Here is a 25,821-nt window from a genome sequence, read left to right on the forward strand (position 1 = left end):
TTATTAGGGAGCAAGCGCGACAATAAGGCTGTGTGTGCATCATTGAGTTTAGGTATCTGTCAGGGAATGTATTTTACAGTCTCAGTGATTGTCTGTTTCATGTCAGTGAGGGCATGTGAGTGCGTGAATGAGGAAGTCAGTGACAATGTGTATGTGTCAGTGAGGGTATGCTTACAGCAATAAGGATAAAGGCATGTCAAAGATCGGAAGTTACTTAAGAGTTTGGAAGTATTACTGGAGGCATGGGTGTAGCAGTGGTAGTATAAGAAATCAATGATGTTGTATTAATGTCAGTGAAGATATGGGTATTTCTGTGAGAATTCATGAGTGAGAGTTCACAAGTGTCAGTGACCAGGTGTAATCATACACTGACATTTGGAGTTCACCAGTCACAAGTAGGTAAGACTATATTTGCACCAGGGTGTATGAGCATCTAAATGAAATGTACATCAGTGAGGCTCGTCAATGCATTAGTGAGAGTATGTAAGTGTAAGGAGGTCCGGGCACTTAGCAAGTTTGAAGTACAATATGTCCTTTTCTTTCCGACTGGTGGCCCAGAGCCGCAGGTATTATTACATTGTGATAGGACAAGTAAGTTACTCAGTTTGGACACTTGGAACTCTCTAGGCAGTGGGCAGAAGCAGTCAAACTTTACTCCAACAGTTGCAAGTGGTTAGAAAGCCAGATACATTACGACGAGTAAATAGAATTAAACGTTAGACTTAACAGGAGATAAGATGCGCCTTTGTATCCTCATGTGGCAGAGATTTCAGTTGATCCGATGATAAGCTTTCAGAGCATGATACAGATTTTATACCAACATTACACAACACCTGGACTTTCATCTGTAACAGCGTAATATCGCTGAAGCTGAATCAACAGCCACCAGGCAATCCTCTGGCTGAACCTCAATATGTCCTTCCTCAGCAGGCCGCACCTAATCCTACTCACTGAGCAATGATGGAGGGGAGGCAGAGAATCACAGAAAAAGAATGGCTTAAACAAGAATGGCTTGTTACAGAAGAAAGACTAAATTTCCTCCTCCTCATCATTTTCTTTCTTGGGCTTAACAGGGGTATTGTAATAGTAAGTGCAGGCTGTAAAGTGATCCTTGTAAGAGCTACTAACTGTTTGGAGTGAATAAGAAGCCAGCAACGCCAAGTCAGAAATAGCATACAAAAAGTCACTGCAGCGGGTGGGCAAAGCAACAGCTGAATGGACAACTGTAAATAAGCCAGAATCAACGAAGGCCACAACAGAGGATGTGGCAGTAAACAGTAAAACAACAAGAATTAGGAAGGTCAGTAACAGGGCAAGTATAGACAAGGCACCAACTGAGGACAGCGCCAATGACTATGTAAATCATGAAACAATGGTAGAGCAACCAACAGTGAATCATGAATAGAGGGTGGAAGAAATTATTCCATGCAGCTCACTACTTCAAAGAAGAGAGCGGACTATGATGAACATGACAATGCTACAGTTGATGGCTTAGGGATAGGCAGTTAGGAAACATTTTAACAGTCAGCAAAGCAAAACATTATAATTTTAGACTTCTTGACAGGAAGCAGAATTAAAGAACAAGTCACTTACCTTCAGTAATGTCTTATCTAGTAGAAACTTTATCTAGTCGAACATTCCTTACCTTAAAATTAGCCCCAGGCATCAGACTGGATCTGGAAATATTTTTGTGAGCAGTACTCCAGCGCGCCGGTAGGTGGCGTTGTTCAGCTCTGTGTGGCATTGTACTTGCCATAAGGGACGTGCGCGGTACCTATATAGATATCAAACTGACATCAGTATCTTTCCGCGACTTTCCACGCCAGAAACGTGGATCCATAAAGAACACTGACACTGGGGTGGAAAACTAGGGCACTGAAAGGGGAAGAAGGACCCTGTCCCTAGAGATCCAATTACAGAGCGGGGAGGATGGGTGGATCTGTAAGTAATCTGCAGTTAGCTAGAGGCTCTACCAGATAAGGCATTACTGAAGGTAACTAACTTGCTCCTCTGATAGAGACTTTTTGCCGCAAATTCCTTCATTTAGAATAGATACCCAAGCAATACCTCCCTTGAGGTGGGTCTGCAGAACGATTTCACACTAGAAAAAATAGGAGGACCAAACGGGTACAGTGCCCATCCCAGCGGACCAGACTGTCCATGTAACAGTGCTTGTTGAACGCGTGCAGAGAAGCCCACATCACTGCTGGGCAAATGTCCAGGCCCGGAACTCATTGTATGTTAACACGGTGGTTGTAGCCTTACCACTGGTGGAAGAAGCACACAAACCCTCAGGAGGTTGTTTATTGGCCAGTGCGTAGCAGATTTTAATAAAGAGCACAATACATCAGGAGCAGGGCCACTACTGCACAGCCTTTTCCTTCTTGGCTCCCACATACCCCACAAAGAGTTGGTCATCCTCCCAGAAATCTTTTGTATGGTCAAGGTAAAATGACAACTCTCTTTTTGGGTCCAGTCGATGGAGTTGTTCCTCTTCCTCAGAGGGATGCAGCATAGCATACAGGTAGGCAAGGTTAATGGACTGGCCTACTTGAAAGGAAGAGACGCCTTTCGGCAGAAAGGAAGCTCCAGTGCGAAGAAACAGCTTGTCAGGGAAGATGGTTAGGTATGAAGGTTTAGAAGATTAGACAACCAGGCCTGGAGCTCACTGACCCTCTGGGCAGATGTTATCACCCCAAGGAAGGCTGTCTTTATGGTAAAAAGTCCGAGAGGACAGTTATGCAGTGGCTCAATGGGAGCGCACACCAGAAATGTATGTGCGAAATTGAGGTCCCAGTGAAGCATGTTAATAGGTGAAGGTGGAAACAGAGCCCTGTTGGACAAGAGAAAGAATAAACAGAAGAACCTGAGGAAGTGAAGCAGAAAGAGCGTCCACTTTCTTTTCTGCACACCTGTCCAAACGGTAGGCGATTATCAACTTGGTGGAGGGACGTCTGGCTGCCAAGATAACATTGCAGACTTCAGGTGGAAAGCCGAAATCTATCAACTGTCACCACTAAATCTCTACGCATGAAGGCGGAGCGTTGACAGATGAGGGTGGAGAATCCTTTCCTGCTGTTTTGACAGAATATCCTCCCAAAGAGGCAGCCTGATCAGAGGACCGATGGCAATCCTCAGCAGCTCGGGATACCAAACTCTCAGCACGAGTGGTATGGGCGGAAAGGCATACAGCTCCACTCGAGATAAAAGTATCTCAGAGCGAGAGCTGCTTTGGAAACTCCAGTACGCAGAACTGCTTACATTGTGCGTTCTTGGTGATAGCAAACAGATCTAGCAAACGCTGCCACACTGCTGAAAGAGACCTTGCATAGTTTCCGGATGGAGAAGCCATTTGTGATCTGCTAAGCATCCTCGAGCTGCGTTTGTCTGCTCTGGTGAGAGCCCGCCAAGTATTGAACCACCAGGGATATGTCCTGACCTTCCAGCCATGTCCAGAGGGGCAGAGCCTTTTGACAAACGGTCCATGACCCCACCTCACCCTGTTTGTTGCAGTTCCACAGGGGGGGTGGTATTTTCCGTGAACGCCTGCACTAGCCTTCCCTTGATGGAGGGGAGTAAGATTCTCAAAGGTTCTCAAAGCCAGCTGGATCGCCCGGAGATCAAGTAGGTTCAGGGAATGTGCCAGGATTTACACTGGAAGAGGAGCCTTGGACCACCAGGCTCTCCGAGGTAGGGTGTTGAGAAAATTGGGGTCCCTTTGGGGCGGGCGATGGTGGCGGGCAATTTTCCTGTTCACAGATCCCAAGCAGCAGGTTCCAAGCAGGACATCAGTAAGGGTTTCATTACAAGGGAGAAGCGGATCAAAGGGAGGTAATTCCTGGCTGAAGCACCTCTGTCTAGACGTTAGTCTTAACTGTTACTGAGGGCAAGCTAATGTCCAGGACTTCAGCCACCCTTCTCACCACCACAGCATAAGAAGCTCCAACTTCCGTCACAACGGTAGGAGGAAAGACCATTCCAGTATCTGGGGAGGTGACCAGTCCACTGATGTATGCCACTTCCTCACACCAGTGCATGTTGGGGTCTAGGGGTTGGTATTCATCAGGGTCCAGTGGCCCCTCCCAATCTTTCCCAAGTCCTAGCCCCTAGGAATAGGGCTCAGGCTCCGTTCTGGAGGAGTCATCAGTTGGTGTCGCAGTCGGTATAGTGAGACAACCCTCCAGTTACATGTCCAAGTTGGGTATGAGAATGGGGACAGTGGCACAGGCAGCGCCGGGAGCGTCATCACTGTGACAGTCAGGGAATATCGAGGTAATACGACTAGCGCCAGTCCGGATCCATCCGTGGATCCACAGGGCCCGATTGGTGCCAAGGGGGACCTGCCGTTGGGGAACCAGTATAGGCACCTCCGTAACCTGCGAGGTCAAAGACAAGTCAGCGGGGACAGGTCGACCAAATATGAGATGCATGGCCTCATAAAATTTGTGGACTTGGACGGGGGTTTCTCCGGCTCCCAGAAACTCAGGGATGCACAGATCCTGCACAGGATCAACAGCAGAGCCAGGCCTTGGATGACCATGGTACACCCTCTCGTTGGATGACTTCGACAGACGGGGTGAAGTAGAACATCTTTTTGACGTATTACTTTTTTCTTTTGATGGGACTTGCACAAATGGCCTGATGACTTCGACGAAAATTGATGGCTCCCCGACTGATCCCAGGACCTTCGCAGCATCACACACCGAGCGGCAAGGAGCATTAGGGACTGCTCCCTCAAGACCTTGTGGTGCATGGTGCGGAGTCAACGCAGGTCTTCATGTCGTTGTCGCGCTCCAGACACCAGAGGCAAACAATATGTGGGTCAATCACAGACATCTGTAAGTGACAGGCACCGTAGAGCTTTACAGACAGCTGTGCAAGTTGACATAACTGCCACACCATGAGCAAGATCTCAATAGAACTTCAACAAAAAGTCGAAAAAAAGGTCAGTCAAAACATGACTGGGGGTAGCTCTCTCCAGCGCAGAAAGTAAAGAACTGACATCAGAGCGATTGGAAGACCCTTCTATAGCAGCAACGCGCACGTCACTTCTGGCGCTGACGACGCAGATGACCACATGGAGCCAAACAACGCCAACGACTGGCGCGCAGGAGTACTGTTCACAAAAACTTTCCAAATTCAGTCTGACGCCTGGGGATAATTCTAAGGAAAGAAACCTGCAGCTAGAACTATAACCCCAATCAGATCTGAAAAGCAGGTGTTAGTGCTACAGACCCAGATTACAGCAGCTGAGAAGTCTGAACCTTAGTAGCAGGCTCAGAGTTACTTGGCTACTTCACAAGTCTGAGGGGAAGGCTGTTTGGGAGCCCATCATTTCAAGTTTAAGTTTTTTTTTTTGAAGACTGCGATAAGGAAGAAGACAATTATTTTTTCTCAGAAGAACCAAGATCACTCTTCAGTCACGGTCCCTATGCATCTCTGATGACATTGTGAAAAAAATCGTTTTTATTAGGCAACGATCTGGATGTATGCAAAAAACGAATAATGAAGATGTTCTTTTCCTTTCCGGAACTCCAGGCTTTAAAGAGACATTTTTACGAAGTGGTCTCAGACATCATGGACTCTCCTGGCTCAAACATCTCACAGACAAAAAGAGGAACATTACAGGCAGTAGTCTTCTGCTGAATAGGTTGAAATGGTCCAGAAAGGAAATGGAATAGTGAAAAACATCAAAATGCAAGTCCTGGGAGCAGAACTCCAGGGGATTTCGTAACACCTGATATGTAGGAGAAAATCGAAGCAGCTGAGCTGCTAAGGAGAATGGACGTCCTTGCATCACCACTTCACTGACTAATATTTGGTTCCCATAATCATGAGGGAAGATTACAGGTAATATGCCTGATTAAATGTTAGCATTACATAGGTAAATCCAATGTACACAAAGACTATTGAGGGATGCCAGCTAGTTGACAGTCAATAATTCAAGCATGTGAACCTCATTTGTTACTTCAAATTACAATTTCTCTAGAAATCGTGAGAGAGCGAAAGATGGTTCAAACAAATCTGCAATCAAGGCATACTTCCTGAGTTAACAGAACTGGTCCCTATGTCAGGGGTGTGCAGACAGACAACCTTCTGTCCATTGTGGTAGTTGCGTGGTTGCAATACAGAATGGGTGGCTGAAATCTCACCAGCAAAATGACAATCTTGTAGCTCCTTGATAAATAAGATGACTCTTAGTTCTTTCCTTTTACTGTTGAACTAGCGGGTGGAGCTCTTATGATTTGTTATACGTATTTTTCCCACGTTGGTGACCAAAATGGGTCAAGTCTGCCTTTTTCGAAAGTTAAGATACTCCTTTGTTGTTCCCATAAACTAACTTCTGGACAAAGAGTCAGATGACAGATATGTTTGCACTGATCAAGGTGGTTTAATTGATCCCTTTTAACACAAAGGCCTGTGCAACCCACCAATGTCTTGGATACCAGAAGCACAACAAGAAAACCGGGATGGATAGGTTTCACTCAGGCAGAGTGAAACCTAATGTAAGAATGGGAATGGTCTCTCCGCCTTCCACCACTCGAAGAAGTGTTCCTGTGAAACAGTGTATGCAGAATGGCATGTTAAAGACAGCACACATGGAGGCCAGGTCTCCAGCATTCACCAGGAACATGTAAACCACTCACAAGAAATCAGTACTTGATGAAGGCAAGGATTTTCATTTATGAGTCAGAAGGCTTTCTCCCCATTGAGGTACCAGTGAAAAGGCCTCGACTATAAACCTATTGGAACACCTTCAATCTGTAAGTTATACCCACTCATTAAAGCAACGCTGTGCCACTAAATATCAAGGAAAAAGAAGAAGCATCTCCACTGAACGCTCATGACTGCAGAGTACACTGGACAACACCACATGGCTCATCAGAAAAATGGACAGGGAAGAACAGGACCCTTTTTCCAGGTAATCCACATAGTGCATATATACAAAGTGCATCTCCAGGTAAAGATGCTTCTTAATGATGTTATGTGTTTATCAGTAAGGGTTTTAAATTACTTAAATGTCAGTGAGTATGTATCTCTTTTAGGGAGAATGTGTGTTTGTACATCAGTGAGGGTACTTGTGTGAGCCAAGGCATGCGTGAATGCTGAAAACAGTATGGACGTCAAAGGGGATATGCCAAATGTTGTGAGGGGGGATATGCCTCAGTGAGTCTATTAAGAGTATCCCACTGGAGGCACATAGAAATCAGCTAGGTTGGGTTAGTGAGGGCATGTGTACTTGTCAGTGAGGGTACATACAGCACTAATGGTGCATGTGTCTTTTTGAGGATGTGTTTGTCAATATAGATATGTGAGATCACAATCACTGAGTACACATGTTTGTGAGGGTTGTTTCTATTAGGTATCAGTGAAAAAGGTGCTGTGAATGAAGATGTTTGTGTTTGGAGAATATTCAAATATCAATATTCACCTGTCTGCTTGACATGGTACACTGTATAAATCAATCAGTCTAAAACAAAACTTGTGTACATCCGACTATTTGAGTCAGTCTTCTTCATCAGTGTGAGATGGTGCTTTTGGTACAGGCAGGAATTGTAGACTGCTCTAGGTTTATGAATTTGTTCGACATGGTACTGTCTACGCCTATTTTCTTTAGATGATGCACTATTATTAAATTAGTCTATCCAACACGGTGCTCTGAGCACAATCTACCTACTAGAAATCATACTGAGTTCAAGGGTTTGCCAGAAATGGTGCTATGTAGAGGTCTGAGGAGATGGTACTCTACGCAAATGACTGTGGAACCAGCCTGAGATGGCTTTATATACATCAGTCTGCCTCAGTTCATACTCTGTTTATAAGATTTTACATGTGCACCATGAACGGTGCTCTGAGCACAACTGCCTTCCCGAGGTAGGCAATTGTACATTAGTCTGAAACAGGCAGTGCTATGCTAACTGCATTTTTTAAACACCTACCTTCGGTAGGCTGAGCTTAGTTTTCACATTCCGGTTTCGCCTGAAAAGAAGAGCATATTTAGATTAGACAAATTATTGTTGCATGACATGCACTACATGGACACTCGCATGCTTCATTAGAGACACTGCATTAGAAAGAATGTGCCCAGTCTCTTTTCATTCAACATTACATGGCCAGTTTTTCACTCAAATACACTTTATGCAAAACGTGGTGCAGCATTTTAGCAGATATACTGACTTGATCTATGTGAGTAGTAGACCAGTTTTGGTTCTTCTTTAACCTACGATACCTAAAATCAGTGTTTTAAATAAGGGACAGCATAGCTACAACAACAAGAAAGGAAAGAAAAAACAGGAGTCTGATGGTGTCAGTATGTGTTAGGCGGGGCTTAATTCTTTTATGAGGATGACAGCATTTGCTGATGGGTTTGCTCATCTCCATGCAAGCAAGGTAAAGCTCTTCATCCTCTCTTTCCACTGAGGTTGAATGAGCTTCAATTACCTAAAGTTTAAAAAAAAACAATTTGTGTAATGACAAAAAATTATCTCACCATCATACCAGTCCTGAAGATTAGTAACAGCTGCCAAGAATAATTTGCAATAGGTCTCGTCTGAACCAACGATTTGCTTTGTCGGTGTTCCTAGCCATGACGCACATTTACTCGCATCCGACGCTTTACTCGTCAGACCCGTTAAGCGGTCGTTCCCGGCACCCGCTTTGTCGCAGAAGGAATTAGAAGTGGAATGGGCCCTTTCCTTCTTTTTGAAGCCTGACTGACCCCCCGGTGACGGACCCACTTCAGTCAGCCATCGGTAAGAACGCTGCCCACACGCTAAAACCTGTTTGACTAGTAAATTTAATCCATGACTTGGACACAGTGTGACAATTACACATGTCTCCCTTCTTTTAGAGTTTGATTCCCTATCCCCCATTGATGTTTGTCTAAAGCGAGCTTTCTAATTGGTAAGCATTGTTGCTTTTACCTTACACAGGTTCCAGTCCCTAATCCATGCACATTCCCCTCCCACTTCACCACAACAACACCCCCACCCACCCCCAACCCCACATCCCCAACCCCCTCCCCCCTTCCTCTCCCCTTCCTCTCCCCCCCCGGTTTATTTGGAGTAATTGGAGCAATTTCCTTTCACTTCCTTCTTTATCCCCTAGATTAGTTCTTGGCCCCGCTTCTCATTGAAGACGTGTCCTTGGATTCCAGATCCGGAATCTGCCTACCTATTTGAAAGGTAGTACCTTTTTGTTTGTTTCACAATTTAATTCTAACTCTTGGTCTATGGGTTCTAAATTCTATCTATCCCTCTTTTCTTACTCTATAGAGCACAGGACTCCATCTATGTAACCATTGTCCTGATGATGACCTCAAGTCATAGAGGTTGAAACGCCGTCGACCCTGCAACGCCATTTGCGGCTTTTCCTTTTTGGTCAACCTGCGAATAATAAATATAATTTGTATATAACTGTAACTACTGTATCTTGACCGTCATATACTATTTGTCTATATTGCGCCGCCTCACGTGGTTATATAATCACTTGTGTCACTGCGCCGTTTATTCACTGTCACCTTGCCAGTACACTTTTGGTTGTTTTTGGTTACTGCAATTCATTTGTTCGTGTGCTCTCTATATGCAAATAACAACCTTGTACTATCCCTTGGTCTCCCTTGTTCCTTTTTCCTGGTGCTATGTGATAAATTTACTCTTGATTTGTCCTTTTACAAGATACTCCTGTTGAGACATTGTATTATTGTTATTATGATGCACATCACAGCATTAAGACCTATAAGGCTTCCTTTTGCTACCCATCTTTATAACTACCGTTTGACAACAACTGGCACTGAGGCACTTCAGCACAGTCCAATGTGGTGCATGGGAAGTGCAGTTCCTTTGGCAAACATGGGGTGCATGCGTAACTCCACAGGATTTAAGAGGAGATGCAGTTTTAAAATAATAAGTGACAAGTGCTATGCAGAGGTTCTTCAAATTGTTGAATATCAAAGAGATTCCAGTTTGTCCGGTAAGCGTTCCTTAACCTTGATCAGGATTGCAATGTTGTAGATCTCAATTTGTCAATGAGCAAGAATGATCCACAAATCAGGAGAGCTGATCCCTGGGAAGTGCTGAGGACCTTATATTATGGATACCACTTGATATGAGGAGTAGACACCTAAACTGAAAAGTAAAAAATGTTGTGTTTGGTTACTCTTCCTGTAATCAAATGCTATCTCTCTTACCTAGAAACCAAATAGTGCAAGAGGGACGGGGACAACAATCAACGAGGCCGGAGAGATGCCGACCACAAGCAACAAAGCAGAAGGGAGCAAAAATGTATCTAAATCCAAGCGCACATTAGAAAGATACCAATAAAAATATTAATCAGTACATGGTCCATGCGCCATTGAAAGGACAAACGCACAAAAAGGAAGTAAAACTGGCAGCCGCTGACAAGTGAGAAAAAAAGGAAATGAGAGTGATAATGAAGCCACCCAATGGTAAGGAAAGGGCCGGCTCGAAGCCCCTTTAAGGTTAACAAACACTCTCCTCAGTGACAGCACATGTGCTGTCTCAGGCAAGACCTGATGCTAAAGTAGTATCTTTGCTGCTTGACTAGTCCACCATGTTACTATAGATACGAAATACAAAATCTCTTGCTCTTGAAATAGTACAACATTATGTAAGGACATTGTGCTGGATGTTCATCAAGCCAGAAAAAGTATTCAGAGGTTCTTATTACAGTATTTCAGTGTTAAGCTGTCAAGGTCAGAGAAGGAAGGCTGTGGTGATCCTTCACGGATAACATCCTATAGTAGACATCTACCTGCAGGAAGCGTTCTTTGTGGCTCTCGAGAAAACAGAAGGTGGACTAGATGCCACTAGAGGGACGGTCAGTTAAGAGTAAATGAGGATTCATTTTGTTTTGTTTGGCTTTAAGAGGGTGATCACCTACAGGAGGATTGGTAGTGGCTGACATATTTACAGATTTGTTCATAAGCAGCCTATCAAAGGGTCGTTCACTCAGATTCAGGCTTAGGGAACTTGAACCCAGTCTCTCTCTACTGCACAGTTCTTCAATCTGTGGGGCGCGCCCCCCTGGGGGGGCGAGACACCGTCTCAGGGGGGGGCGCGAACTCCACGCTAAAATCTCAGCTTTGTCCTCTACTTATTCGAGCAAACGGCAGAGTGGAGCTGCAGGGGCCCTAAAAAGCCATCAAAGCCTCATTAACGCGAAAAAAGGTCTTTTAATGACCTGTGAAATACTCGGTGCGGCTGTGTGCGCACTGGGAAGCTGTCACATCAGGCTGCCACACACAGGGCTAAATATCAGAGATTACACCCATTTTAGCAATAAGAAACTAAGAAAGTCTTTAAACTGCCGCAGATCACCAAAAATGGAAGGGCACTAACCTAGTGCTTTTGTAAACTGTTACTGGTATAGCCTTAATTTAATAATACATTGTCTCTAATAAAGTCACAACACTACATTGCTGCATCGAGGTGGGGCAAAATAAAAACAAATGCAGCTGCCGATGTCGCTGAGAAGTGTCCCTGTGAGTCTGTCTGTGTCACACTCACTGGCTCAGCCCACTGCATACACTCAGCTGCTGTACAGTAGCAAAGTCAGTCTGTCCCAGGTCACGACCATGGTGAGGAGCCCCCAAGAGCTCTCAATTCTTAACTGGCACTGCTCGGCTAATGTGAGAGGTGTTCCTACCCTAAACACCGTCTGCTCAGCCTCTCCCGGACTTATAGCACGTGTTCATGCGGAGTTCTAGCGATGCCAGGCCATAGCAATAATTACTGGTGGCCCGGGCTGGGGTGCAGGCTGACAGATACACTGTGCATTGTCGTGATGGCCCAGAGTGCCTTTCAATTTCAACAGCATGGTATTGTGTCTGTTTATCTGTGAGCAGTGTGTACAACCAAAGTATGCAATATATTATATATGCATTCAAACGTATATTTAGTATTACCACTTATCTCATCGTAATTTGTAAAACACTGTGCTTTTTTAAACACATGCCCACGAACAGCAACATCGTACATAGGGAATAAATATTACATTGTGAAACATGCTCTCTTACAGGAAAGCGAACACCTACTTCATAACAGCCGAAAAGCGCACAACAGTTAACACACCGACCTTTGCAAGCGCGGCTCCACCTCACCAATTCAGCTGTCCTGATTTACAAACTTTGTTCTTTCTTTTGCCCCCAAGTTGATAACAGCGTGACTCTCCTCCATTGACAACCGGCCCTCTCTCTGCGGTGTCCTGGCTGCATGATGCAGCAGTGCAGTCCCCCTCTCCCAGTGGCCTTGAGAAGGCCAGCTGCTCGGAAATAATTCACAGCAGGCGGCGAGGCCAATAACTTAGCTCCTGGGCCCCAGGGAGGGCGGATAGGCAGGGCATGTCTGAGGTGTAGACCATATAGAGTGCACGCACCGTATGCCTCAAATATTCCTAAATACATTCACTGACGACTCAAAGTTGCGCAGGGCCTAGTTTAACATATCTGAAACCCTGTGCTGCCTTCAATAGCATGCTGAGTTACTGCAAGTGTCTGGGAATGCACCCTGCATTCAGACAACTTGCTCCTCATTCTCGCCCTTCACTTTCATGCTCACCCTGCACTCACAGCGATCACAATTCCCTCTCACTGACCCCAATGCACTCACACCATTCACCCTGGACTCAGTGATCACTCTGATCTCACAATGCACTTGCGCAGTTTTCCCTGAACCTCAACCTGCAACCACACAAGCACACTACCAACCCTGAACTCATGTGACACTTCACTCACCTGTCCCCCTCACTGCTCAATCTGCAATCTCACTTAAACAAGCCCATCACTAACCATACATTCATTAGTCCCACTCTGCACTAACATGCACACCCAAATTCATATGGTCACCTCACTCACCCTGAAGTCACTCCACTTACCCTACTCTCACACTGTCGCATACCTCACTGTGCACTCACATGAGCACTCCTGCCACCCTCACAGCACAGAGGGTTAATGTGCCTGCTACAAAGAAGGTGTACCATGCGGATCAAAGAACTGAGGGGCATATGTTCAAGGAAGTTGCAGAGTGAGGCGTCAGCAGTCATGGGTTAAGGCCTCTCTCCGCCACTTCAGAAAAAGAAGGCTGCACCATATTTACAACAATATGCTGCAGCCTTGCGTTTCCCCTGCGCTGGCGCTACACTTAGCAGTGTAGTGCCAACGCAGACACCATTGCACCATACTGCAAGGGCGTCTGGGTACAGGGAAAAGATTTTTTATGTACAGGAGGAGGACCTTCCTGTACATAAACAATCTTTAAATGTCATTTGTCCCACTTCCATGTGTGCTGCTTAATGCAGCACACACAGAAATCACAAAATTGATTTTTTTTTAAAACATTACAAATACAAGGCATTTTGCTTTTTCCATGTGTGCTGCACAAGGCAGCCAACATGGATGAAGCAAAAATGAGGAGAAATAATGCATTTCTCCTAGTTTCGCCAGCTTTAGACCAGGTTTTCCCTGTTCTTTATTTTAACGCTGCCTCACTTTTACGCTGCATTTGCAACATCAAAATCAGTGCCTGTTGCAGTGGAACGCCCACGGCAACACCCACTGCCCACCGTTTCACGCTAAGCATAGCATGAAAGGGGGCCTTATTTACAAGGCAGCGTTAAGCCAAGTTAAGTGGCTTAACTCTGACTTGTAAATACGGCAATGCCCCTATCGCCACAACAACGTCGTAAAAAGTGACGGTGTTGTGTCTATAGGGGCTTGTACATATGCCCCTAAGTATGATGAAACTATGAGTAGCACTATAAAAAAATATATATGTTTGCCAGAAAGGTGCTATAGAGAGATGAGGTGCATTGTTGGTGGGTGGTAGTGAGGGAGTTCATGGAGGAGGAAACACTCATTGTTTTGAACATTATTTGCCGGATATGGCCCGGGATATGTGGGTGGCGGTCGATTATGTAGTGTACCAGATTCCAGAAATTTCTGTCAGGTGGTGGGGGGGCCCGACATTTTAAAAAATTCAGCTGGGGGGGGCTCAACCTTCAAAAGTTTGAAGACCTCTGCTCTACTGTATTACTTGTGGTGACAGAGGCTTAGAGCTGGTGTCCCCCATTCGGAGTAGTTGTCCTTGAGTACTTACACACATACTAGCTTGCTTTCCACAGATACCTGCTTAGCTGGTGCACCTTAAAGTTTTCAAAATCTGACAGGTATATCTTACTGACTTGCAAATGAAATTGCCCTGGATGTCATAACTACCTGTTTTTCTGCCTGCATTAAGCTAAAGCCTGATGGTCTCAATGCATTAAGGACTGCTGAGTTTCCTGAACTATTTTAAGTTCAATCATATTTACTTGGAAAGATTACTACTCGATCAGCCACATTCTTCCCACCAATAAGTCTGCATGTATGCTCCCTAACTCAGCATCAAAGCATCACCTAAAATTGATTGAGGGAAAGAAGGACTTCTTGAAGGGGACTACCTTTAACTTGTCCTTCCTCTTACACCACCAGAAGAACAACTCTACAGGTATGGTGATAAACTCATTCCACCTTATTAGCCTATCTCCTCTAGCTCCACGAATCTTCTAGGCACTCCTAAAAAGGTATACTGTGAAACACAACATTTGAGATTAAAAACACAATGGCATGAGGTTCAAAAGAGAAGAAATCAAAGGGGCTGTTTGATGAGGAGTCTCTCAAGTGGAAGACGTTTTCAGTGCTCAGAAGACAGCCTGCCCTGAAAAGGATAGGGTTTCATGGAACATTTTCAGAACTTTCCAACATTTAAAAAGTAGAGTGCAGAATTTTGGATATGTTCTGCAAGTCTTGTACAACCTCACAAAAGCGTGCCTTATCTGCCAGTAACCCAAATATGGCTAGTCAACATCTCCATATGCCTCAATAAAGCTTCTACGCTGCCCTGAAAATGAACAAGCATTGGCAAAGCTAATAGGTTAAACCTATGCAAAATCTATCGGGTTTGTGAATGTTTTTTTTTATTTCCAAGGCTGATACAAACCGCATGGTAAGGAGTGCGAGGAAGATATATATATATTTTTTAAAGAACCTCAGGAGTGCGCGACTAGTGGGCAGACACTGACCACCTGCTGGAAACAGTACTTGGTACAAGTGCCAGGGAACAGCCGTGCGAGGAAAGAGAGGAAGTGAAACTTGATCACGTGAGAAGCTGCTGTTGATCAGTGAGAAGCAAGAAAATGAGAGTGACTGTGTAGCCTACGAATGGTAAGTAATGGGTGGGTTGCAAGCCCCTTACAAGAGATTTCACAAGAATAGCGCAAGCCCTTTCTAGGCAAAACTTGAAAATGTGTACAAGCTGAATGGCACAACGCCGTACTGGTAATACCTGCTGATCTTGAAGTGAAGAAACATCCACTTTCTCCACAATGGAGGTATGTTCTTAGGTCTGGCGTTGCCAATACCTTTTGATTTTACTAAAATTATAGGTTTAATATATTTATATGGACTTTCAGTCAGACGTCTCCATCCATCAGTCTGTTATTTTATTATTCATTCATTCATTTCCGTCTTTATTTCGACAATGTTGTCATTAAAGAAATCACATTGTTTTAAATAGTTTAAAAAAAAGAAATACATTACATTCAAATACAATATAAGAATAAGTCTATATCATCACATAACCAGGGAGCTATTTCATCACAGTCTTTAAGCTAATAATAAACATATATAAATACATGATCAGCTAACATCCCCTGCCCATCTCAATATCCGAGATCATGCTTCCTAAGGCTTATGCAATTGTTCCCACTGGATTCGATTTCAAACAGGGTTCACCAATTTCCTTCTAATGATCCACATGGCTGCTAGAAATTTTGTTACAGCAACAACAATTAGGGGAGAAAGATCTGTTTTGAGTATTCTATATACTTGTAAACAGTGCGTGGTCCCCAGGTTTTTACACAGTGGGATAATCCACTTCTTTCTGGCTCTTTGATACAAGGGCAGAAAAACATGACATGCAATTCATTTTCAAGGTCCGAGGAGCAACCAGGGCAATTTTTAAGTGACGATGGACACCACTTACTCGTGCAATCTCTGATTGGCAGAGAACCATGTCTCCATTGGAGAAACAACTTCCTGGAAAACATACTCAAATTTATAAAAGTCTTTAGTCATTAAAAACGTGGCAGACAAAGTACCAATTTTGACATTCACTAGGCAAGCATGAAGGTTGCTTTCATGATACAGATTGGCCAGATGCTTGCGCGATAGATTTCAAGGAACTATTTTTCCCACACCTGACCTGTGCGAAGTTCTCAGTGTGCAGACGGATTATCATATTTAAAAGAGCAGGAGGAATATCCAACTCCGAGAGCACACTCCACAGTTTGCAGGGTGGAACTAAATCGAAAGCCGCACGGAGGTCCACAAAGACAGTGTAGAGTGAGCCGCCCTGGATCTTAACAGTTTTCCAGTAGAGCATGGTTAAGCGAAAGATCTGCTCCGTAGTGGACACATTCTTTCTAAATCCAGCTTGATAAGGGCTTAAGATGTCAAATTCCTCCATCCAATCTAAAAGGCGATCTAAAATCAACCTCGAGAATAGCTTTTGTGACATATCAATGAGGCTGATTGGCCTATAGTTGGCTGGGAGCAGAGAAGAGCCCTTCTTAAAGATAGGGACTATCTCTGCTCCCTGCCAAGTACTAGGAACCGCCATACCTCCCAGAATGGCATTAAAAATAACAGTTAGATAAGGGGCCCAGAACCTGGGTTCATGCTTAAAGAGATCACCAGGCACCCTATCCAGCCCAGGCGCTCTACCAAGCGGGAGTTTGGAGATAGCAGCCCTCACTTCTCCCTCTGTGAATTCAGGCTCAATCATTTCAGGATTAGAACATAGAACTAATCCACCTTGTGCCAGGTCCTCAGTAAGATTTTCCACCTGGTACAGCATGTGGAAATGTTCTTCCCACACATCCGCAGCGATATTAGGGGCTACCGCCAATACAGGGTCGACAGACCCCGTGTGTTCACAATCTGCCAGAACTTCCTAACATCTCTTACTGACAGAGCCGATGTTAGGTTTGCCCAGTTCTCATTACCCCACTTGACCTTGGCATGATGGATTAGGTGGCGATATGCTTCCCTCCTTTGTTTTATCAATGCCCTGTTATTGTTTTGTTTCACAGCCTCGAGAAGTTCTGTTTTCGCCGTTCTACAGGCCGTATTATACCAGGTAGGTTTATTACCAGCTCTTCTCCCTCTAGACTCTGGGGGGTTAAGAATTTCAGCTAAGCTATGAAGTAGATTCTTATTCAGATCTCCTAACTTTACATGTACTTTGGGTGGGGGGTGTTGCAGCTTTAGGGCACTAACAGCTTCCAGTACCGGAATTATCCGTGCATATAGCTCTGCCACTAAGTCCGGATGGGCAATTATTATTCACTTTGTTCTTCCATCCACTAAAGCATGCCTCAATAGGTCAGCCCACTTTTCCCATTTGTTAACTTCATTGTGAGTGATGGAATTTCAACCTTTCACAAGGAGCAAGCGTGCACGCACACACACACACACACACACACACACACACTCACTTTTCCCTTAATTGCCGGAGACTTTAATGTGAATGTGTACTTTTTGACCTGTACTCTGCTTTTAGCCATTTTTTCCTTTTTGGTTGAGATTGATGAGGGCCAGGCAGCTCCATTACAATAGAGCTTCACAAAAACATGACAAAAGAAAAACATCAATAACAATAATAAGCACAACAGAAAGGATAGAAGATGTCATGTTGTTGTAAACACTAGTCAAAGAACCGAACATTACATTTCTAGTGCAGATGAACATCTATAAAAAATAAAAAATAAATCGATATGATCAACACAGAAATTATTAGAATTTAAGATTACTTGACAAATACTATGATAGTGAAATTAAAAAAGGGCGTGTAATGCTTCGCCCATGAAGCAACATATCCTTACACTAAAGATGGCCACTACACTAATCCTGAATATGAGTCTAAAGATAACAAGGGCCAAAATATAAACAAAATAAACCTGAAACCTAGGCGTTCAGTTCTGGCAATGAGAGGAGCGGGGATCAAGGACCAAGTAAGCAGTTGGGCAATTATCGGCAAGTCCAAATTTGGCTAAATGTCTACAAAAAAGACTGCCTTTGTCTGGAAGAGGCAGAAGTAGGGGCGGTGGAAGAGGAAAACCAAGAAACTCCACCAATAGGAATGAACAGAGGGTTCCTCAATAGTCACCGAGCGCAGAGTGAGAGGACAAGTAGAGAACTCTAAGGTTTCCACCTACACAAATGCAATAAAAAGTTATGAACAGAGAGTTGGGCTTTGTTCAGACCAATAAACAATCCAATTTCAGCAAGATTAAAACCTTATCAATGTTTCAGAACAAATTGATTGCATTTCTTCTTTTTGATCCCAGAAAGAAGACCTACTATTTACAGATTACCCATACCCATCACCCCTCTTAATTTCATAACAGAGTCTTGACAAGAAATCATCGTCAAATGAAACACTGAACAGAACAGAACACTGCTTTATACAAGTGGGTGGACATCAGTATGGGAACTGCTTACATATATAATCTGTCGAACGTTTAAGTATAATATTGTAAAACATTCATTTTCAAAGACAGCAACCGCTCCTGTCCAAAAATAAAATCAGGGCACCCTTGCACAGATAGCATCTTCTCAATCTGGAGAGGTATTAAAAAAGAAGCTACCTCTTACCTCAACAAGACTGATGATAGTGATCCACACTTACACATTACTATAACTATGCATAGAGCAGAAATACAATTTCTAGACCTATTCATCTACTAAAAATCAAGGAGACTATAAACACCTGTTTTTCCAAGCATACTAACAGAATTTCTTTCTGAAGATTTGTCATATATCTATGCGTAGCAAAGGAAAACCGTTCTGGAGGGCAATTACTGATGGTACATAAGAACAGTTCAGATTTACAGTCTTATGATGTACAAGCAGAGACAATGAGAAACAAATTGCAGGCACAAGATCATGCTAGACTTCTAAATACCAAAGCACACAAGAAGACAGGTAGCCCCTTCTGGAGAACCACATTAAGACAACCAATGCTAGAATCACATGCTTAACCACCTTTTCTGCTTTCCACTCTTCCCACAAACCGAAGAAAACAACTAATGGAGTATGATTAATGTCAAAGAACTATTATGCATCCCTGTATGAAAGTAGACAGAGGGGCACAGGAACAGACATAGAGGACTATTTTGAGTAAATCCCGTTGCCGCAGCTAGATAAAGCCCATGCTAAGCTATTGGGGCAAGACGTAACAATAACTGAAATACGCGGTGCAATCAAACAAATGGCCCGGAATAAGACACCGGGCCCTGATGGGCTACCTATCGAATGTTATGCCCAATACATTGATGTACTGGCACCCCGCTTACTGGAAGTATACCGAGAGGCACTAAAGGAAGGTCGGATGCCGTGTTCGATGCGCGAAGCACTGATCATCCCCCTCCTGAAACAGGGGCGCCCGGATGTGGACGTAGCATCGTATAGGCCGCTTTCCATGTTAACAGTGGATTACAAAATCTTGAGCCGGATATTGGCTACTCGGCTGCTACCGCACATGCCGGCCTTGGTTCACGCGGACCAGGCGGGATTTATCCCCACACGGTGCTCTGCCTTGAATATTCGCCGCTTCCTCCGAGTTCTGGCGGAGAACCAGAGGGAACCGTGTTCTGCAGCGGTCCTCTCTGTGGACATAGAAAAAGCGTTCGACAGCTTGGAGTGGGCTTTTCTTCATAAAGTTCTGAGCCGCTTTGGCCTTGGGGACCAGTTTGTGCAGTGGACCAAGGTGCTGTACGCCTCGGCCACGGCCAGGGTGCGGCTGGGGGAGGTGATCTCTTCCCCGGCTTCTGTACTATTTTCGAACGTTACCAATCTGGATCCCTCCGCGCATATTTAAAGACCTATGATCGTTAATCGTGGGTTTCTTCTGGGGCAGTGGTAGACGGCGAGTGGTATTGTCAACATTGATGAGACCCAGGCTTGAGGGTGGACTGGCGGCACCGGATTTTGAGCTCTACTATCTGGCTGCACAATTGCAGGTCCTAACACAGCATATAGCATGTGAATATAGGGGACCGGAGGATAGACGGGGGCGGGGAATACAGCATCACGTTCTGGCCTACATAGTCCTACAACAAAAACTAGATCTGAGAGATTTGAATGGGGAGGAGAGAACTCTGCGACTTTGCTGGAATAGCGCCCAGCGTAAAACGGGACTATCCCGCCCATATGCGCCGGAGATCCCTCTGGAAATGCTGACGGCGCTACCACACGGGGAGAAAGGACTCCACTGGCAGGCTGGGAGCTACTGGGTGTACAGATGATGGGGGATCTATACCAGAGCGGGGAACTAATGCCCTTCCCAGAATTGCAAGACATGTATGGGCTACCGGAGGGGGATTTCCTGATTCATGCAGCACTCACGACTGCGATTCAAAAGCATTGGAGAACAGGGAGAGCGGAACCGGAGCTGACGTACGCTTGTCAGTATACTGTGATGGCGGCGGGGACCTTTAAAGCGGTCACATGCCTCCACTCCCGAATGCTCCGGGAGAGCTTACGTCCCTTGTAACCCTTAAGGCAAAATGGGAGGAGAGCATAGGCCGCTCAATCCCAGACACCACGTGGGGCCAAGTTCTCAAGAGGGCATGGAAGGGCAATAGGAACGCTAGGTTCCAGCAAATACAGTATTTCATCCTGAACAGGGCCTATCTAACCCCAGGCAAGATCAGGAAATATTTCCAGGCCCAAAGCGCGGCATGTCCCAGATGTCGAGAAGAGGGTGTTGAGCTGGAACACATGCTGTGGTCCTGCCCACGAATGGAAGGTTACTGGGATGAGATAGGAGTCCTTTTGAATACAATCACAGATAGGGAACTTGAATATGACATGGCCACCTGCCTGCTCCACTGGTTCCCACGCATAGCTAGGAATAAGGTAACCAGCAAATTTATCGATCTGGGGCTCCTGTTGGCTAAACGTGAAATTACATGGCATTGGAAGGCGAAAGAGGGACCTTCGAGTGAGAGATGGCGTAGGGAATTTTGCAAGTGGGCGGGTTGCGGAAGTACAGTGAGGATCAGACGGGCTGTCCGCACAGGGGAGGAGAAAGCGTTGTAGGTGGCTCGATCATGGGAGGCCTTAGTTCAGACGCTGAGGGAGTCACATACCACTGAAGAGGAGGGATGAGCGTTCAACATCCATGGGGTGGAAATGTATGACACATGACTTTGCTAGCCAGTTGAACCACTATTGTGATAAGCTGTGAGATTTTGACACTGCCCACGCCACCGACCCTGTAACGGGGGGAGGGAGCTGGGGGCGGGGAGGGTAGAATACTGGAACGGGTGGCTACTGATGGGAAACAATGTGCTCTGATGCCGGTACCAATTGGTGATCTGATATTGCATTAGTAATGTAGGTGTACCGGTGAGTGGCGTTACGCATTAGTACATAGTACATACGTACATGGATAGTAGCTGCGGAGTTAACCTGCTTTTGGTATTATGGGAGAAGTTGATGTTTGAGGGTTGGGGGGCGGGAGAAAAAGGAAATGCGGATGCAAAAAGTCTTGTGGATTGATCACAATTGCCTTAATATGCGGTACAGACTGCCACTGCTCTCCTGATTTAAGCCGCCCGACCTCCGGGTTGTGGGCTGAATGGCCGTGTGCTAAACTGTAATGGCAGGTGCGTTATGCGTGCCAGTGTCTGGATTGTGGTTCGCTCTAGATGTATACTGCACTTTTCTGCAATAAAAATATATTTAAAAAAAAAAAAGGTTAATGTCAAAGAAATGGTCCTAGAGAAACATTACTCCACAATATTGGTCCAGCTTGCCTCAATCACCACCTCAACTTCTACGGACCCACCAGACACCTTCAACCTGGGTCCCAGGCAAGAGTAAACCTCCCTTGCATCAAGACAACCAAAAGTGGAGGACAGTCCTACTCATACCTCGCAGCCAAGACCTGGAAGGATATCCCGAAACTACTCAGAACCTCCCCTCCCTCATGGATTTTTGAAAGAACCTAAATGTATGGCTCTTCTAGACGAAACAATTATCACCTCTTCCTCCCTCAGGCCTGCCCTACTCAGCGCCTGGATACCCTCACAGGTAATTAGCTGCGCTCTACAAATTCCCATAACATAGCATTACTGAAACTGAGGATGTTTAAAGTGCGCATCATCTAACTTGGAACATTATTACCTCCCAAAAGACCACTCCACAGAATGAGAATAAGCCTAGTTGGTGGGGAAATCGGTTGTTAGATTATCTGCCATTATGACAGTTTGTGAAGGTATGTGCCGTTTGTTCTTCTGCCGGATACATCTAACAGCAGCAACGCACCCTTTGGGAGATGGGTCTGGGTAGCAGACTTTACACCACGAAGTCCTGAACCTATAAAATGTCTCTTCTTGTGGATCTGAAAGTTAATACAGTAGTAACTGGTGGAAGCATGGTAGGATTCACCCTAGGGGATGTCCAATATGTAAACATACTGAGTCAGGGATGTAGTAGCAGCCTTCTTCCAGGTGGAATGAACCTGTTCTCAGTAGAATCCTTTTCAGCCGAATAGTAACACATCATGATGCAATGGGCAATTTGTCCTGATATAGCTCCTTTCTGGACTGCTGTGCCTTTCTTCACAACAGTTAATCCAATGAAAAGTAAACCCCCCACCTGGTACTTACTACATAGTCACATCAATGTAAAATCAAAGGACCAACTAGGGTCAGCTTCTCCTCCTTAGAAAGATGCAGCAGGGAGAAGAAAGCAGGGCTTGTGATGGCCAGGTCCACATGAAAAGGAAAAAACACTTTTGGAAAAAAGCTGGCATGCATTTGAGGCACCAATTTGTCAGGAAAAATGGAGGCATATCGAATCTGAGCTGATTATGCCTGCAACTCACGTCGATGAACATCCAAAAGGACATCCACCACCTACAATGGAAGATCAACATGATTTTTTTCAGTTGATTCTGCTCAATCTCCAAGCACGGAAATGTAGATTGTAGAGGTTCTGGTGCAGGACTCTGCCCTGATGCTGGGATAGCAGGTCCTCTCAAAGAGGCAGCTTAAGCAGACAGGATATACTGATACATCAGATGCTCTGAGGCCAGTATGGGGCAATCGGAATGAGCTGACCCTAATCCTGACTAACCACCTTCAGTGTCCATGGGATAGGTGAGAAAGAAGAACAAGCATTTGCAATGCAATAGGTCTCGCATTAGGAAAATTTGAGCTATTGGTCTTGTAAATGACAAATGTTTTATTTATGTGTTGGTTTTGAAAATAGCGAAATTAATAGCTTTGTCATTTACAATGCTAATAGTTTTAACTTTCGCAAATGTGATACCTATAGCATTTGTAATGCAATGTGTTGTATTTACGTGACTTAGATGTATTGATATTAAAAATAACAATGGCTTTTAATTTTTTTTAATTAATACTTAAATAAAAGTTATTGTAATTTATAATGGCAATAGATTAAACTTTTGTAAATAACTTTTGTGAAGATTATGTTCAGTGTATTTGAACAGCCTATTAAATGGGAAGAGAAGTAAGGCATGCCTTCAGGATACTAAATCATATATATTTGTCAATAATGCGGCAAATAATGGTATAAATAAAACTCAAATATAAAAGACATCTTAGATATACACACTTTAGGAAACTGGAAAAGAGATACCCTAGACAGCCTGGCATAGCTGCTCCGGAAGGGCAAGAGTAGAAGCAGATCGCTCCTGATCACCAGCCAATATTATGTTTATTAGGATACCCCTGTAATCTCAATATTGTGAAGATAACACTCCTTTTGGGGGAGTTTCACTTTAAGAGACTGTAACATTCATATGGTGTATGACTAACTAAAACTAGCACTCAGTAATTGCTGCAGCACTCTCACTAGAGCACTCGCAGTGCCGCAGCACTCCCTCTCACTAGAGCACTCGCAGTGCCGCAGCACTCCCTCTCACTGGAGCAATCATTCACTGCTGTAGCACTCTCTCTCACTGTAGCACTCATTCACTGCTGTAGCACTCTCTCTCACTATAGCACTCACAGTGCTGCATCACTCTCTCTCACTGGAGCACTCAGTCACTGCTGCAGCACTCTCACAAGAGCACTCGCAGTGCCGCAGCACTCCCTCTCACTGGAGCTCTCATTCACTGCTGTAGCACTCTCTCTCACGTTAGCACTCATTCACTGCTGTAGCACTCTCTCTCACTGTAGCACTCATTCACTGCTGTAGCACTCCCTCTCACTGTAGCACGCAGTTACTGCTGCAGCACTCACTAGAGCACTCACAGTGCTGCATCCCTCTCTCTCACTGGAGCACACAGTCACTGCTGCAGCACTCTCACAAGAGCACTCGCAGTGCCGCAGCACTCTCTCTCACTGGAGCAATCATTCACTGCTGCATCCCTCTCTCTCACTGTAGCACGCAGTCGCTGCTGCAGCACTCTCTCTCACTGTAGCACGCAGTCACTGCTGCAGCACTTTCTCTCACTGTAGCACGCAGTCACTGCTGCAGCACTCACTAGAGCACTCACAGTGCTGCATCCCTCTCTCTCACTGGTGCACTCAGTCACTGCTGCAGCACTCTCACTAGAGGACTCGCAGTGCCGCAGCACTGTCTCTCACTAGAGAACCCACAGTCACTGTGCGTGAGGACGGCTAACCCCACTACTAAGGCTGTGTCCGAGAGGCCGGGTAACCCCACCACAGAGGCCGTGTTTGACTCTGTCTGAGAGGCTAGACTCTGGGCGTAGAGTAACTCCACCACCACCAGCCAGTGTGTGTCTGAGAGGCCGGTCCCCGGAGCCTTCTCTGGGGAAGACTTTCCACCTAGCCCACGAGATAAAGCTGAGCCTCTATCTCTGAGAAAAAGTGATGTAAGAGCACCGCAGCCACCATTGTTCCCTCTTCCTCCCCCTGAAACACAGGAAGCCGCATGCCAGGAGGATTCAAAGGTCATTAAAAAAACACTGGATGAATCTGAGGGAAGTACACAACTCAAGCTCGGCTATTTTTTGGCCTGGCCCAGGCCCACCACCACAGTCAGTGCAGCACCCTCGGTGCCCGCAGCAGTGCAAGCGCTGCGTCAGTGTGTGACCCTGGGAGCCTGCTCCAGTGAAGGGCGCCCACACGTCATGAGGCTGGAGGACCCCAACACAAGCTGCAGGAAACCCCCGAGTTGTGTGACCATGTTTTCAAAGTAAACCGGAGAGTAGCACTCACTGATAGTACCATCTCTTACCTTCTCTTATTTCATGGGCTTAGATATGGCAGCGGCACTTTATGAAGCGCTATGTAACGCAGGAGTTATTATTACCTGAGGAAGGAGGCGAAAAGGCGCGGTGAATGGAGCTGGGAGTAGCAGGCATTGGGGCTGAGGTACAAAAGGGAGTAGGTCAGGACAGCACAGGGTAGAGGTGAAGGGGGGAAAGGAGGAGGAGGGAAGAAAGGGCAGAACCGGCTGGGAAAATGTATGGCGATGTGTGGGCAGGAAGAGCAATGGGCTGCGAAGGTTGATGGAGCGGAGCAGCCGGGGAGAGGTACAGGCATGGAGGGGTGCAGACCGAGACATGTGGGCAGAAACAGGGAAAGGGAACTGTGCGGCCAGGAAACGGTATGGGCTCGGAGAGCTGTGCGCTGGGAGAAGGGCTGACAGATAACTACGGGTTGGGAACAGGCTGGGAGACCTGCTGGCAGGAAGATGTGTTGCAGGCTTCGCCGTGAAATGGATCCAAAAAAAAATATTTTTGTTACCCATGTTCT

The 25,821-nt window shown here is 45.3% G+C and overlaps 1 protein-coding gene across 4 annotated transcripts in view; it reads right to left on the reverse strand.

The window, feature by feature from the left end:
* The window catches only part of MYO9A (myosin IXA), a 1,257,959-nt gene that overhangs the window by 516,357 nt on the left and 715,781 nt on the right, over positions 1-25,821 (reverse strand). For all 4 annotated transcript variants that reach the window (XM_078685018.1, XM_078685017.1, XM_078685015.1 and 1 more), the window contains one exon: positions 7,941-7,980. In XM_078685018.1, the coding sequence (XP_078541144.1) occupies positions 7,941-7,980 (40 nt within the window). The remainder of the gene's footprint in view (positions 1-7,940; positions 7,981-25,821) is intronic.

Source organism: Lissotriton helveticus, chromosome 3_2, assembly GCF_964261635.1.
Source record: "Lissotriton helveticus chromosome 3_2, aLisHel1.1, whole genome shotgun sequence".
Classification (NCBI taxonomy): Eukaryota; Metazoa; Chordata; class Amphibia; order Caudata; family Salamandridae; genus Lissotriton; species Lissotriton helveticus.